The sequence below is a fragment of the Caretta caretta genome, chromosome 5, assembly GCF_965140235.1.
Source record: "Caretta caretta isolate rCarCar2 chromosome 5, rCarCar1.hap1, whole genome shotgun sequence".
Classification (NCBI taxonomy): Eukaryota; Metazoa; Chordata; order Testudines; family Cheloniidae; genus Caretta; species Caretta caretta.
In genome coordinates, this window is record NC_134210.1 from 100,344,943 (window position 1) to 100,361,228 (window position 16,286).

At 37.8% G+C, this 16,286-nt stretch overlaps 1 protein-coding gene across 2 annotated transcripts in view; it reads right to left on the reverse strand.

Moving 5' to 3' along the window:
* The window catches only part of SMC5 (structural maintenance of chromosomes 5), a 77,079-nt gene that overhangs the window by 42,816 nt on the left and 17,977 nt on the right, over positions 1–16,286 (reverse strand). For both annotated transcript variants that reach the window (XM_048850433.2, XM_048850434.2), the window contains 2 exons: positions 15,417–15,557; positions 10,264–10,425 (listed from right to left, as the gene is read on the reverse strand). In XM_048850433.2, coding sequence (XP_048706390.2) covers positions 10,264–10,425; positions 15,417–15,557 — 303 coding nt within the window. The remainder of the gene's footprint in view (positions 1–10,263; positions 10,426–15,416; positions 15,558–16,286) is intronic.

Below are 16,286 nucleotides of genomic sequence, written 5' to 3' on the forward strand. Positions count from 1 at the left end.
AGTGGTATCTAGCAAACTTAGAGTTAAATCTTACCAATAACTTATTTATTTTTAAGACAATATTTAACACTTCAGCCAATCCTACAATGCCAAAGATTACGAAGAAAGCCAGCTATTAAGATTTCATGTGAAATTGCCCACTGCTGAGATGAAGGATCTACCATCTTACTGTGAAGCAATTACTGTTTCTGCTCCCACTGAAAAGCAGACTAAATCAAAGAAAACCTGCCAAAATGTAATGCCTGTTTCCAAAACGTGTGTGCGGCAATAGCCATTATGGATGGGGAAAATGGATTCCATCAACTTCAGAATAGTGCAACTGGAAACCGTACAGACAACAGTACTGAAATTAGACCCTTCAGTGCAGAAGCCACAAAAAGATAAATGACCAGAAAAATGACTTTTGGGGCTAAATTTTTAAACAGATCTCTCTACCTGGCTGTCACATGGAAATATTAAAAACCTATGGCCCTCAACTAGTTACGAACATGACAGATAGCATGTCAGTCAGGGAACAGGTTACTGAGCTGCCATGCCACACCCTCTTTCTTCTCACAGGTGGATGGAGAGAGAATGGAGAGGAGGTAGGGGAGGGACATTGGCGCCACACCCCATCTCACTCTCAGGCTTGCAGCTTGCATAGATGTGCCGGATATAGATGCAGTACAGTACAGGGAGTACTACAGATGATAGAATCTTTATTGAAAAACCACAGTCCACTGCAATAAGAGAAATACCAAAGAACCCCAACCTATCAACTACAAAAGCTACTATTTTTAAAGCAGGGATAAGGACAGAATCTTATGTGGAGTTAGATATGCAAGAAAGTGTCTTAAAAAGTCATTGTGTTTTTCCCTAGACCTAAATCCCGGTATTCAGACAAAGAGAAGATTATTAGTACTAATTTAAGACCCCAACCCTGCAGCTGACTGTACACATGTGGACCGAAGCACCTACACACAGTCATTTGCAGAATCAGAGCTTATTACAATATTGAAAATATTGAGGCTGTAATCCTCTTTCTCCCCACCCCAAAAAAAAACCTCAGGTAGGCATTCTAGAGAGAAATCTCTCTCTTCGGAAACTGTCAGCTGCAAGACTTTAAAAAAAAAATAATCCAAAACCCGCAACATTTTAAATGTCAGCACAGGGACACTTGATATCAACTGGAAAATTAATTCTAACTAGATTATGACAGGTTTCAGAGTAACAGCCGTGTTAGTCTGTATTCGCAAAAAGAAAAGGAGTACTTGTGGCACCTTAGAGACTAACCAATTTATTTGAGCATGAGCTTTCGTGAGCTACAGCTCACTTCATCGGATGCATACCGTGGAAACTGCAGCAGACTTTATATACACACAGAGAATATGAAACAATACCTCCTCCCACCCCACTGTCCTGCTATTACCAGGACAGTGCTATTACCAGCAGGACAGTGGGGTGGGAGGAGGTATTGTTTCATATTCTCTGCGTGTATATAAAGTCTGCTGCAGTTTCCACGGTATGCATCCGATGAAGTGAGCTGTAGCTCACGAAAGCTCATGCTCAAATAAATTGGTTAGTCTCTAAGGTGCCACAAGTACTCCTTTTCTTTTTAGATTATGACAGACATTGTTAAATCATATGTACATTTGATTTACATTCATATTTAATATATGTGAATAACCAACTTTTTTTATCTGCCTTTCATTTTTTATGACTGAGAAGAAATATATTTTTGTATGAAACTGAAAATTGTTTTTTAAAATAGGGCCAAACAGCCTCCTCCTGTGTAAACCCCTTTGAAGCTCCCCAAGGAAAGGAAGACTCAGCAAGGTTCCCCCTCAGGGAATTTTTCCAAACTGTTCAAGGGGGAAGGCCTTCTCCTAACTTGAAAAATGAACAGGATTTTATTCCTTCAGATCCTGCGATTCCACCTAAGGCACAGGGTCATCCCATGCATAGACCATCTGCTTTCATTCCAGCTCTCCAGTCCCTGATCCTTCCCCTAACTTCACCTTCCTTATCACCCCCTTAGAATGGGGTTCTTAGCCAGAGAAGAACCACAGAAAAGTTCATGTAATATCAGATGCATTAATTTTCCTACAGATTTGCTTTCAGACTTGCCTCCTTCCAACCAGTGATGCCCAATACTACAGAGAGCTTTTTGCAAGCCTGGGTGGAGCAGTGGGGACACACACATGGGCATGCACATCGAGATCTCAGGGAAACAGTCAGGCTTGTAGATGTTTAATTCTCATGTCTGGCACAAATGGCCTGAAGAAAATCCTATTACACAACTGGTCATAACATGCCCAAAACTGAAACAGAACTTTAAAGTTGGACTGCTTCCACCCATTGCCAAACTGAGGATAAATAGACGATCACACAGTTCTTGGGGGGTATGGATTTATATTGCTTTCCATAACAAAAAAAAGTGTCAATCTTTTTATTCCAATTATGAAACAATGTTTTCTACATGTAGATTGTTCATCTGAAGTTTGTAATTAAAAGGAAATTCAAAAAAGTTAGATACGCTATACTGATATAGTGAAGTGTTTTTAATCTTTAAGAATGTGTGCAGTTTCTCTGACTTATTTTAGGAGATGACAGCCATGTGAAGTAGCCTGTGTTAGCATGTACTATTAAACTGGTTGATTCTTTAACATAAAGCAAAAAAGAATGTGAGCACAGTCTTCCCATGATCGTACAACCACTTTAGTTGCTGCCCCCACATCTTTTGCTATTGATGCCAGTGAACATTCTCTGGCAACAAATCAAGGAGCACGCGCCATTTTCACATGCCAAGAAAAGGCAGGGTGCGGGTAGAGTAGAAATCAATTACCAATCCCCAAAAGAGAACTACTGACACAAACAATGAGTAAAACAATATCAGTAGCTCTATGGCAATACTTACTCACAAAATACTAATCCTGCAACGATGTTATGATAATGAGAATTTAATTTGATTATCAGGAATTATTCAATTTATGTGGTCCTCATTAATGTAATATATAACCCCTCCACACACACACTTTTCCTCACAACATAGCAATAAAATAGGAAAACATTAATACCACCTCCCCATTACAAATGGAGCACTGAAACAGAGATAATGAGAGTAAATTCCTGGCATCATTAAAGTCAATGGAATCTTTACCATTGACTTTCGTGGAACCAGGATTTCATCCTAAGTGACTTGCCCAAGATCATACAGAAAGCAGAAGGCACAATCAGGCACACAACTCATATTTCCTAGGTTCCAGTCCGTTGCCTTAACCACCAAAACATCCTTTCTTCCCCAGAATAGAACAGTGCACCTCAATCTTGAAAAGCACGGTCATCAAAACAAGTCTTAGACACACCAAATAATATCAGCACAAAATCTTGTTTTAAGGCAATATTACATCACAACACATTAACTGTAAATTAAATCAATCCAACCATAACAGAATTCTAAATTAAAATCAACTGTAAAACAATGTTAGAATATCACAGTGAATATTCTATTACTCTCCCATTTGGAATAAATGATTTATTTCCTCTACCACTTCCTTGCTTTTTTGCTGGTAGGAACACAGAAGGAGTACTGCTGAACTACAGGCACAATTTAGACCTATCTAATTTACACACACAGGCCCTGATCCCACAATGGAACTACTCACTCGCATAAAGACAAAAGAAGGTTTATAGGATCAGGGATTTGTTAATCTGACTTCAGAAAACAGACGTACTAATTCAAGTATGTTGCTGTCACCTGGTTTGACCCTTTTCCATCACTTTTATCATTTCTATCACCTCCTCAGCTTTGGCTCCCACTTTTACATAGCACATAACCCATAATGAAGAATTTCTTTTCTGTACAAGTTAAAACAAAGATGCTTAATATATTTTTCTGTGTTTTTCATACAGAGCATAACTTTTTCATTAATATAGCCCTATATTTCTAAGAATTATGGCAACAGTGATTCAGAGCAGAATTCCTTCCTGCTTTTAGAAATCAGTAAAACATTAATTAAAAATGAGAAAATGATTAAAACTTAGCAGGATAATACCAAGCTGTGCAAATGCAGCTTTGCATTTAACAAGCATGGAGGACTGTACAGCATTATGAAAATTTAACAGCTGGAAGCCTAAGATTAATTCCCTCTAAGGAAACACATACTTTTACAATAAAACTGAAAATAGTGCAATTTGTTTAAAAAAAAAAGTTAAGACATTTTGAACCACAATAGCAAAAAAAAAAAAAAAAAAAAAAAATCAACCTCCTCCCTCGCAAACCACCACCACACAAAAACTTTGAGCAGTATTGTGGAGCATGAAATCAAAACATGCTTGCATTTATTTACTTGTAATGGACTAGTTTAGCAAAAACGTTTTAGCTGTCTTTGAAGTAATTTAACAGTAGACTCAGTCTAACAGAAAATGGTTGCATGCACTTATCTGCTAAAAACAAGATAAAAAGAGAGTATACACCCAGAATCACATCGGTAATACCTCATCAAATTTTGGCATAAACCTTTGCTACTGAAAAGTGACACTGCACAGTGCAATCCATTTCATCTGCCAGAGCAAAACAAATAATGATCTGAGCCAGGTACTGCTCTCATTGAAATCAATGGTCAAACTTACATTATCTTTAGTGAAAGCAAAACTGAGTCCTAACTGATAAAACATTAAACAATATTATTTGTACAATCTCCAATTTCAAATGATATAAAAGGTTCCTGATTAAAATGCAGTGTTAAATTCCATGTTAAATATATTAAATTATCATCCACTAACTGAATACTACTGAGTTTCTTTTTAAGAAAGCATATGATGAAAGAGTACAGCTAATTAAACTTCGTTACAAATAATAGTTACTAAAAACTTAGGTCCCAATTCTGCAAGTTCCCCCATGTGGGCAGTCATCTTCAGTTGTGTGTTCGTTCAGGCAGGAGTGATAAGATCGTTGTTCAACCTGATGCTGATTTTCTTCAAATGTATTTATCAGCAATCAAATAATTTGGACAAATAATTTTCATTTTCTCAGTTATTGATTAACAGTTTGATTTGCCTATTTGTTATTCATAGACTCAGACCGTAAGGCCAGAAGGGACCACCATGATCATCTATTCTGACCTTGTGCACATTGCAGACCACTGAACCGCACCCACCCACTCCAGTAATAGATCTATAAACCTCTGGTTGAGTTACTGATGTCCTCAAATAATGATTTAATTTAAAGACTTCAAGTTACAGAAAATCCACAATTTAATCTAGTTTAAACCAGCAAGTGACCCATGCCCCAATGTGCAGAGGAAGGTAAAAAAAAAAAAAAGCCCAGGGTCTCTGCCATTCTGACCTGGAGAAAAATTCCTTTATGACCCCAAATATGGTGATCAGTTGGACCCTGAGCATGTCTACAAGACCCACCAGCCAGACACTTGGGAAAGAATACACTGTAGTAACTCAGTTCTTCCTCTCTAGTGTCTGAGCTCCTGCCATTGGGGATATTGGCGACTAGTAGTTGCAGATGGGCCACAAGTATTGTAGACCAGGGGTCGGCAACCTTTGGCATGCAGCCCATCAGAGTAATCTGCTGGCAGACCACAAGGCGTTTTGTTTACATTGACTGTCTGCAGGCATGGCCCCTCGCAGAACCGCGGCCACTAGGAGCTGTGGGGAGTGTGAGGAGGGTGTGGCTGCGGACGGTCAACGTAAACAAAACGCCTTGCGGCCTGCAAGCAGATTACCCTGATGGGCCACATGCCAAAGGTTGCCAACCCCTGTTGTAGACACTCTGATTGTGGCATCCACGCCATAAACTTATCAAGCTCAGTCTTGAAACCAGTTAGGTATTTTGCCCTCACTGGTCCTCTTGGAAGGCTGTCCCAGAACTTCACTCCTCTTATGGTTAGAAATCTTTGTCTAAATTCAAGTCCAAACTCTATGGCCAATTTATATCCATTTGTTCTTGTGCCAACGTTGGCGTCTAACTTAAATAACTCCTCTCCATCCCTGGTCAGTTGTGTGATCGGTGAACTAAACCATTAGTATTGTTTCTACACCTTGATTGGATGACACGCCTTCAGGGTGGATAAAAAAAAGATCTTTTTTTTTTTAAAACAGACTTTAAATTGCATTTTTGAAATTTAAATTAACGTTTTGTTTTTAAAATAAACCTATTTAAAATTAAAGTTGAAACTGACAGCTTATGTTAAAGCCTAAACTTACTATAATCTATTAAAATCATTTACATTAAATACAAAAAATATTAAGCAGTATATTTGTTGCAGGGCTGTGACTTAATCGCAATTAACTCATGCGAATAACTCAAAAAAAATTAATTGCGATTTAAAAAATTGCGATTAATCGCAGTCTTAATCATACTGTTAAATAATAGAATACCAAGTGAAATTTATTAAATATTTTTGATGTTTTTCTATATTTTAATATATATTGTATTCTGTGTTGTAACTGAAACCAAAGTGTATATTACTTTTGATTACAAATAAAATGATTGCACTGTAAAAATGAGAAACAAAAGAAATAGTATTTTTCAATTAACCTCACACAAGTACTGTAGTGCAATCGCTTTGTCGTGAAAGTGCAACTTACAAATGTAGATTTTTTTTTTACATAAACTGCACTCAAAAATAAAACAATGTAAAACTTTAGAGCCTACAAGTCCACCCAGACCTACTTCTTATTCACCCAATCGCTAAGACAAACAAGTCTGTTTCCATTTACAGGAGATAATGCTGCCCTCTTATTTACAATGTCACCAGAAAGTGAGAACAGGCATTTGCATAGCACTTTTGTAGCTGGCATTGCTAGGTATTTACATGCCAGCTATACTAACATCTGTGTGTCCCTTCATGCTTCAGCCACCATTCCAGAGGACATGCTTCCATGCTGATGAGTCTCTTTTTTTTTTTTTTTTTAAATGTTAATTCAATTTGTGACTGAATTCCTCGGAGGAGAATTGTATGCCCCCTGCTGTTTTATTCACATTCTGCCATATATTTCATGTTCATAGCAGTCTTGGATGATGACCCAGCACATGTTGCTCCTTTTAAGAACACTTTCACTGCAGATTTCACAAAACGCAAAGAAAGTACCAATGTGAGATTTCTAAAGATAGCTACAGCACTCAACACAAGGTTTAAGAATCTGAAGTGCCTTCCAAAATCTGAGAGGGACGAGGTGTGGAGCTCTTTTAAGACTTCTGAAAGCATGCAACACTCCAACGCGGAAACTACAGAACACAAACCACCAAAAGAGAAAATCAACCTTCTGATGGTGGCATCTGACTCAGATAATGAAAATGAACATGCATCGTTCCGTACTGCTTTGGATTGCTATCGAGCAGATCCTGTCATCAGCATGGACGCATGTCCCCTGGCACGGCTGCAGCATGAAGTGACATGAATCTTTAGCGCATCTGGCATGTAAATATCTTCCGATGCTGGATACAACTGTGCCATGAGAATGCCTGTTCTCACTTTCAGGTGACCTCGAAAACAAGAAGCGAGCAGCATTATCTTCTGCAAACGTAAACAAACTTGTTTGTCTGAGCGAGTGGCTGAACAAGATGTAGGACTGAGTGGACTTGCAGACTCTAAAATCTTACAGTGTTTTATTTTTAACGCAGTTTTTTTTTTAAACATAATTCTACATTTGTAAGTTCAACTTTCATGATAATGAGATTTCACTACAGTACTTGTATTAGGTGAATTGAAAAGTACTATTTCTTTTATTACAGTGCAAATACTTATAATCAAAAATAAATATAAAGTGAGTACTGTATTCTGTGTTGTAATTGAAATCAATATATTTGAAAATGTAGAAAACATCAAAAATTTTTAAATAAATGGTATTCTATTATTGTTTAACAGTGCAATTAATCACATGTGATTAATTTTTTTAATTGCTTGACAGCCCTAATAAGTTGCCAAGTTTTAAAGAAAGTGATACCACAGAACTTGTGAAAGTCACTGGTTAAGCAAGCATCTGGAAACAGAGTTTGTTGAAGTGATAAACCATCTTTTGACAAAAAGAAAAGGAGTACTTGTGGCACCTTAGAGACTAACCAATTTATTTGAGCATGAGCTTTCGTGAGCTACAGCTCACTTCATCAGATGCATACCGTGGAAACTGTAGCACACACAAACTCACTCTCCTGCTGGTAATAGCTCATCTAAACTGACCACTCTCCAAGTTTAAATCCAAGTTAAACCAGAACATCTGGGGGGGGGGGGGGTAGAAAAAAACAAGAGGAGTGAGTTTGTGTGTGTATGGGGGTGGGGGGGATGTGAGAAAACCTGGATTTGTGCAGGAAATAGCCCGACTTGATTATGTAAAGAGTTGTCACTTTGGATGGGCTAGCACCAGCAGGAGAGTGAATTTGTGTGGGGGGGTGGAGGGTGAGAAAACCTGGATTTGTGCTGGAAATGGCCCACCTGATGATCACTTTAGATAAGCTATTACCAGCAGGACAGTGGGGTGGGAGGAGGTATTGTTTCATATTCTCTGTGTATATATAAAGTCCGCTACAGTTTCCACGGTATGCATCTGATGAAGTGAGCTGTAGCTCACGAAAGCTCATGCTCAAATAAATTGGTTAGTCTCTAAGGTGCCACAAGTACTCCTTTTCTTTTTGCGAATACAGACTAACACGGCTGTTACTCTGAAACCCATCTTTTGACAGCAGCAGCCCATTCTGCAGGTGCAAAGAGAATATCTTCTTCATTTCAGTATATTCAACTAGTTCAGTTCGATTCGATTACTAATTCATTCAAAGTTAAGAAACCATTTGGGAGTTAAAAAGTTGGAAAGCTCGTTTTCCTCTTCCAGGCTATGGACAAAAATTAGGTGTGAGAGGGTGAGATCTACTAGCTCTATCATCTTGAAGGACATGGTGACCAGAAACCAATCAGTTCAATTCACTAACTATAGATAACACTGCCTTTGTTTAATAAATTAGTTGTTTTTCATTTAAAACTATGTTTTGATAAATTTTCTGATAAGAAAAAAAGTTAATGTATCCTGCACTTGGGTAATTTTATTTAATAAAAAAATTAAAATGCTGTTTTTAAGCATTTTTAATTTAATTTGAATTTCCATCCAAATAGAGTTTGATACAAATCACAAGTAAAATATTAATCACCTTGTAAATAAGAAATGCATTACTCCATTTTCAAACATCATAAAAATGTAAAAAGTAAGCATCTGAATAAATGCAAGTTAAACACCAATTTTAGTGCAAAGGCAATATTTAGTTGCATATCAATATATTTCAATAGTTACCAACTAATGAGAATCAATCTTTCTTTAGGAAAATAACTAAAAAGTACAAATTTAAATGATTAAAACTGATGATATAAATCAAGGTTTCCTGCTTGCTGATTTAAATCGTGATTAAAATTCGTGATTTAGATTGCTTTGATTTAAGTCAATCCACTCTGCTCACCATTTTTTAAAAGAACAAACAGCAAATAATGAATACAGTACATCTGATACTCGGGCTAAAATATTCATAGAAATCTTTCAGGATTCACTAACATTTTCCAATAGTATGAATACATTGCAGCTATCCAAAAACTCTCAAACAACGTATTATACCACAAAACATACCTAAATTAACTGTTTTTATTCATAAATATTATTATGAATCATGGAGGAAGACCGGTTACTATCTGACAAACTATCGTATAGGTATTTAGAATCGGGTTAAATGTAGATGGAGTAGCAGCTCAGGAAATCAGTAGGCCAAAATATTCAAAATTGGATGCATGAAGCTAGCTACCTAAACTAAACTGGCCTGATTTTCAGGAGGTGCTCATCACTCACAGTTCCCAAATTAAGTAAATGAAAGTGCTGCAGGTGCTTGGCACCTCTGGAAAAAAAAAGAAAATCAGGCCAAATTAATTAGCTGCCTAACTTTATGGAACTAAGTCTGTATATGTTGGCCTAAAGATTTTTAATATAAGAAAACCATATGGCTGTGTCTATTCCTATGGTGCTTTTGCAGTGGTGCACCAAATGGGATCACGGAAAGTGAACTAAGTAGTACATAACTCCACATAGCCATATTTAATTTCCTTTTAGGGAGGAGAGGCACAAAGAACAGAGCAGGGAAAATGAGGGGCAAAAATACTTTCATTAAAATCCCTTCTAAAAACATGCTATTTCTACTATACAAAAATGAACATATTCTGATTGCTTCATGTTCCATTTTCACCTTTATTAAACATATGGAATGTCTAAATATTTTAACCGAGAATCCAAAATACATACCTTCTCTTTGATTTTTATATCCAAATTCCTCCATTGCTTTTCAACTTCTTGGATTTGCTGTGTCATGGGAGACTTTGTTTGTTGTAGTTTTTTTAATTCTTCCTTTGCATGGTCACGGTTTTGTTTCACCTCCTCATGCATTTGGCGAACATTTTCATATTCCTTGCAAGAATTTCAAGCAAAACAATGAAAGCCTTTTACCTTCTGCGTTTAGCTGGATACACATATTATGCCTCTGCAGTGCTCATGTTTAATTCAACAAGAATCGTGCAAAAAGTCTGTTCTACAGTGATCGAGTTCCAGTAATGGTTCAATTAACTCGTTAGGTTTGGATCAGCTTGACCCTGAGATACAACGACCCACCTATTTCCTGCTGATCAAAAACATGCAATGGCATTTGAATAATTTTGGTATAAAAGTATGAGTGTAAACATCCAATTATTCTGTGAATATCCTGACTTGTGTTTGTGTCCTGGATAATACTGAACCTGGGGAGTTTGTCCTGATTTCGGCATAGCCCACCAATTGACATCAACCCATCATTCCACTGCAACTCCCAACACCAAGATGAACCTGGAAACGCTACTGGTATCCACAGGAACCTGAAATGTGAGTTCAAGAGCACAAGAGTCTGAGGTACTCCAAATTCTGGGGCATGCGAAAAACAGAAATGCTCATATTAGAATTTCAGACTATTATCTATTCTTTTTGCTTTATGTGTTGTTGCCTTTTCCCACCTGGATATTAATTTTCTACTTGTAAACAAAGAACATTTTTGTATTGCTGCCCAAGTTACTTTGAAACATTCTTTGTCAAACCCTTCCAAAATGGTGAGTCTCAGAAGAGCAACTTAATCCCCTGGTGACACTGACAGATAAACAGTTTGCTCTCCAGTTACTGTAGTTCAAGATTATTGCAGGGACTGATTCACAGACTTGGGATGCACCTCACAATGCCACATACTTGCTGGAAACATCTAGAAAGCCTTGGCCTATGGACAATGCAGCATCAAATGTTGAGACCCAAAGGGTATATAAAGGAGCTATGGGCCTGCCCTGCCCCTCAGTTTCTTTCTCTATTTCAAAGTCCACTAGGAAGGCTCAGAAATAGTTGGGAAGGAGGATTGATCATGTCAATTAACCTACACAAGCTAGCACCTCCAAGTTATTCAGTTATAGGTGAATAACTATTGCTTTTTTCAAATATTTTCTTAAGAGATCTATTCTCTGTGAATCTGATTAGCAAAGATTTTTGTAAAGGTGGTAGGAGGACCTAACTAAACAAACAAACATTATTCTACCAAGTTGAGTGTCAGATCTTAAGATAAATCTAGAATGACATGTACACGTATGAACAAAGATCCAAGTCACAGCTCTACAGATGCCAAGTATGGGGATGTTTCTAAGAGAAACTGTGGGTATTACAAATAAAGCAATGGAATGTACCTTAAGACTTTTGGGAATCATAACCCTCACAAGATCATAACACTTTGTATCTATATATATTCTCTACGTAGGTAATTTTAAACCATAAAGAATCTGTAGGACTACTTGATGGGTTTATTTCCACTAAAGATAGTAGCTAAATGCTCTATTTACACCTAGGCTATGTAGTAAAGCTTTCCCCAGTAATTAATGTAGTTCTGGGGGGAAAGGAGGAGAAAAGTCAAACAGGTGGTTAATAAAGGGATATCAGAGTAGATCCACAGATTTCAAGACCAGGAGGGGCCATTATGATCATCTAGTCTGATCTCCTGCATAACAAAGGTCATAGTAATAACCTGTACTGCACCCAATAATTTGTGGTTGACCTAAACCATGTCTTTTCTAAAAGACATCCAAGCTTTTCCCCCCCACAGCATTGCAGTGAGAACTTTTGTTCAGATAGTTTGAAAATGACCTGGTGGTCATTATTCATAAGTCATTGACTTCCAACATAGTCCAGCAACCTGTAAGTATCTAAACTTCCTTAGATAATAATTTGGACTATGTACAAGATCACCAGTGGATCTTCATAGAGAAACTTGATAAAGTGAAGTAGTAGTCAAATAAACTGAGCTCAGTCTGATACTTGAGAGGGTTTTTTGTGTCAAAAGATAATCAAATATCATCAGAATAGTAGCAGATGTTGGGTTACTCTGGTTTTGGGCTGCCCAAAAAGGGAATCTTTTACATTTTGCAGCGCGTTTGTCTAGTAGAGTGCTTACAAATCTGCATCAGTATCAGCTCCAAAACACACTAATTCTGTCCTGTTAAGATTTCAAAATCCAAAGAGGTAGTTGCAAGGATTTTAATCTAACTGTAGCACGCTGTCATTTTCTGTGAAAAAAAGAGTGGGAATTAGTGAAGACGAGGATGGAAGCTGCAGGTTAGCCCCCAACTGGACTTATTGGTACTGAATATATCAGAAGCACTTTTTCTCCATCCTCTCTAATTTTCCGTTATTCTCAGGATCAGCGGTATTGGAGTTAAGGCATAAAGAAAAGAAAACATGAGAGGGGAAATAAGGTCTTCCTCTTTCAAAGACAGAGGGTGGCATCCTCTTTCATTGCCAATAGATCTATTTGCAGGATTTTCCCATGTCAGAAACAAGGAACAAAGCACTTTTTACTTTCAAGACCATGGTATATCTACATCTTGAATACCGTGTGCTGATGTGGTCGCCCCATCTCAAAAAAGGTATATTGGAATTGGAAAAGGTTCAGAAAAGGGCAACAAAAATTATTGGAATGGTATGGAATGGCTTCCGTATGAGGAGAGATTTATAAATCTGGGACTTTTCAGCTTGGAAAAGAGACGGCTAAGGGGAGATATGATTGAGGTCTATAAAATCATTACTGGTATAGAGAAAGTAGATAAGGAAGTGTTATTATTTCTCATAACACAAGAACTAGGGGTCACCAAATGAAGTTAATAGGCAGCAGGCTTAAAACAAATAAAAGGAAGTATTTCTTCACACAACGCACAGTCAACCTGTGGAACTCTGCCAGAAGATGTTGTGAAGGCCAAGACCATAACAGGGTTCAAAAAAGAACTAGATAAATTCAAGGAGGATAGGTCCTTCAATGACTATTAGCCAGGATGGGCAGGAATGGTGTCCCTAGCCTCTGTTTGCCAGAAGCTGGGAATGAGCAACAGGGGATGGATCACTTGATGATTACCTGTTCTGTTCATTCCCTCTGGGGCACCTAGCACTGGCCACTGTCGCAAGACAGGATACTGGGCTAGATGGACCCTTGGTCTGACCCAGTGGGGCCATTCTTATGTTCTTATGTGCTAGAAGGTGAAATTTCTGCTGAGATTGTGGACTAATGTACTCTATATGCCTCACAGGCCAACAGTGCTGAGGACAAGATTTTTGAATGCACTGCCTCCTCAAGGAATAGCTTTATTACAAACAGCAGATCTGGCTCGACCCTGGTAGATCATATAGTTCATCTTCATGCTACTGCCGGCTAAATATTTGTATTACCTGATTCCGTACTTGATGGATAATAGACTTGAGAAGCCAACTAAACCACTTGTCTCAGTACAATGGTATGTAACCTGGCATCTGCCAACTTACAGAAAGTTAATTGTGACTTAACTAAGTGAGCACTCCAACCCGTGGTAGAGACACCTGTTGCCATTACTATACTGGGATTCAATGGATGGAAAGGTACTTGTCTTCTCTGTTCAAATCCACTATGTAAGTGAATTCAGTGTTCTGAGGGATAGCCACAAGCAGGTAGGGGGTCAGGCTGACTGCTTCTTGTCCACCTTTAGACCCAAATGTTCAGGATGGCAAAAGTGTGATCAATGATTTCTACAGAGCTCTTGGGAAAATTTAAGTGTGCAGGTGTGTCTCAGCTGTGTGAATCTACAAAGGCATTACTCAAAGAACCATTTGTTTCCAAATATAAGAGTCAATTCAGAAATATTTGTGTTATGACAAACATTAATTAGTTTTCCCCTTAGTCACTACTGATTAGCCTTCAAAGTACTGCCCCAATGACAGTGATGTCAATGATCTTTCCTGATTAACTGTGCACCGCCTGTAGCTGTCCTGTTTAGATAACAGATAACTCAGTTAAGGAGTAAAAAGTATCCCCTACCACTAGAGGAGAAATTCACTTCACCCACATAAAAGAAAAGGGCAAAGTCTATCCTCCGCTGCCAGGTTGGAAGGCTATAGCCCTTGTCCCCCAGTAGCGGTCCCTTCATACCATTTGTACTGTGGGTTAGGGGCACCTGAGTCACATAATTATGAATTCTGTTGCCCCTCCTCAAGTCTACCGATCAATGGCTGGCATGGAGGCCTCTTCCTTAATGTATAGGGAGCTTCTGTGTGGTTGCTACACCTGCAACTCCCTACATGCAGTGCCACTACATGGCTAACCTACTATAGAGTGCCAGGCTTTCTGCACCCTCTGTGAATTTCAGTCAGTGTGAATGAGATCCAAAAACTTGCCACATATACTTCATTAAGCAAGCCCATGAAGGAAACTTTAATCGATGGCACGAAAGCAGAGTAAATATAATAATGACAAATGCCTCAAAATACTAAACAACCCCAGCTTAAATGATCCTTTGATTCTCCAAATCTGAGTCCGTTTTGAAATATTACATTTCGTAATTCAAAATAATTCAGACTCTTGTGGACATAAGAGGATGGTTATTAAGTAAGCCAAAATGATTTACCTTTAACCCAGCAAGTCTCTTATTTATTTTGATTTCTTTAAAGCACTTATCTCCAGTGCTAGGTGCTTGTATGACAAAACAATTTGTGAAACTCACTGCAAGGCTTACTTCTGAAGCAACAAAAAGACCGATCATTCATTATGCTGTAGGGCACAAGGTGATCAGCTGCTTGGAAATACCACCACCCAATAATACAATACTGAATGATTGGTCTAGCAGAGGGAGTCACTACTACTTCATGCTTTAAAAGGAAGGCAAAGCCATTGCTTGAAGCAATAGGTGCAACTAGGCAAAAGCTAAGTGAGGCCAGGGGTAGAACACAATGTTTCAGGACAATTATACACTTTCTATAATGTTGGTAGTGCTCAGGCTATTCTGGGTTGGAAAAAATTATTTCACTGCATAGTAACTCTCTCTTTTTAAAAATATGGCAGATTTATAACAGTTTTTCAGAAAAACTGGGGGAAAACTTACCACCCACGGTCTTTTTCTCTCAAGCATCTCTATTAAATCTAGATGACGCTTGCGTTCATAGTATCTCTCCACATCTTGCTTATACCGTTCATTTCTTTGCTTCATTTTCTCCAAGAAATTAGTTTTCTCTTGCAATGAATTCTGTCAGAAAATATATTTTACATTTACTTTACTCTATTAAAATAAGTAAATACAAAGTGGTATGCAGAAATTATGAAAAGTATGTCAACTGAGCAGAAATTAAGGATTAGACAGACTTTTAGCACAGTTTAGTTGTGTTCTAATTGCAACTAAATTTCATTCTTCAAAAAAGGAAGAGTCAAACCTAGTTATAGCCAACAGTACTGGAAGGTGCAGGACAACTTTTCCCACATAATTGTGCCATGGAAACTCAAGTTTGATACAGGTAATGAGATGCAAGATGGATGAACCAATATCTTTTATTGAACCAAGTTCTGTTGAAAGAAACACGCTTTTGAGACTACAAACTCGAAAGCGTCTCTCTTTCACCACCAAAATCTGGTCCAATAGAAGATATTACCTCACCCACCTTGTTTCTCTAATATCCTGGGATCAACATGGCTACAACAACAAGTAACAAGAGTAATTCAAACACACCTAATCTTTAAAAAAAAAAAAACAACATTTTCTGATCAAACAAATTATTCTCTAGTGGTCAACAGGAGAGGGCGAGGAACTATTTTTCATTACTACATTACACAGTTTGCTCTTTCTTGAATGAATTCTAATTAGTAATGAAAGTAGAGATATTTAGTTCAGTTAAGAAGAGATATTTTATAACTGTTAGTTTTGCACCTCTTTATAATTCCTTTATCTATCTTGTTTAATTAGATTAACAGATACTATATG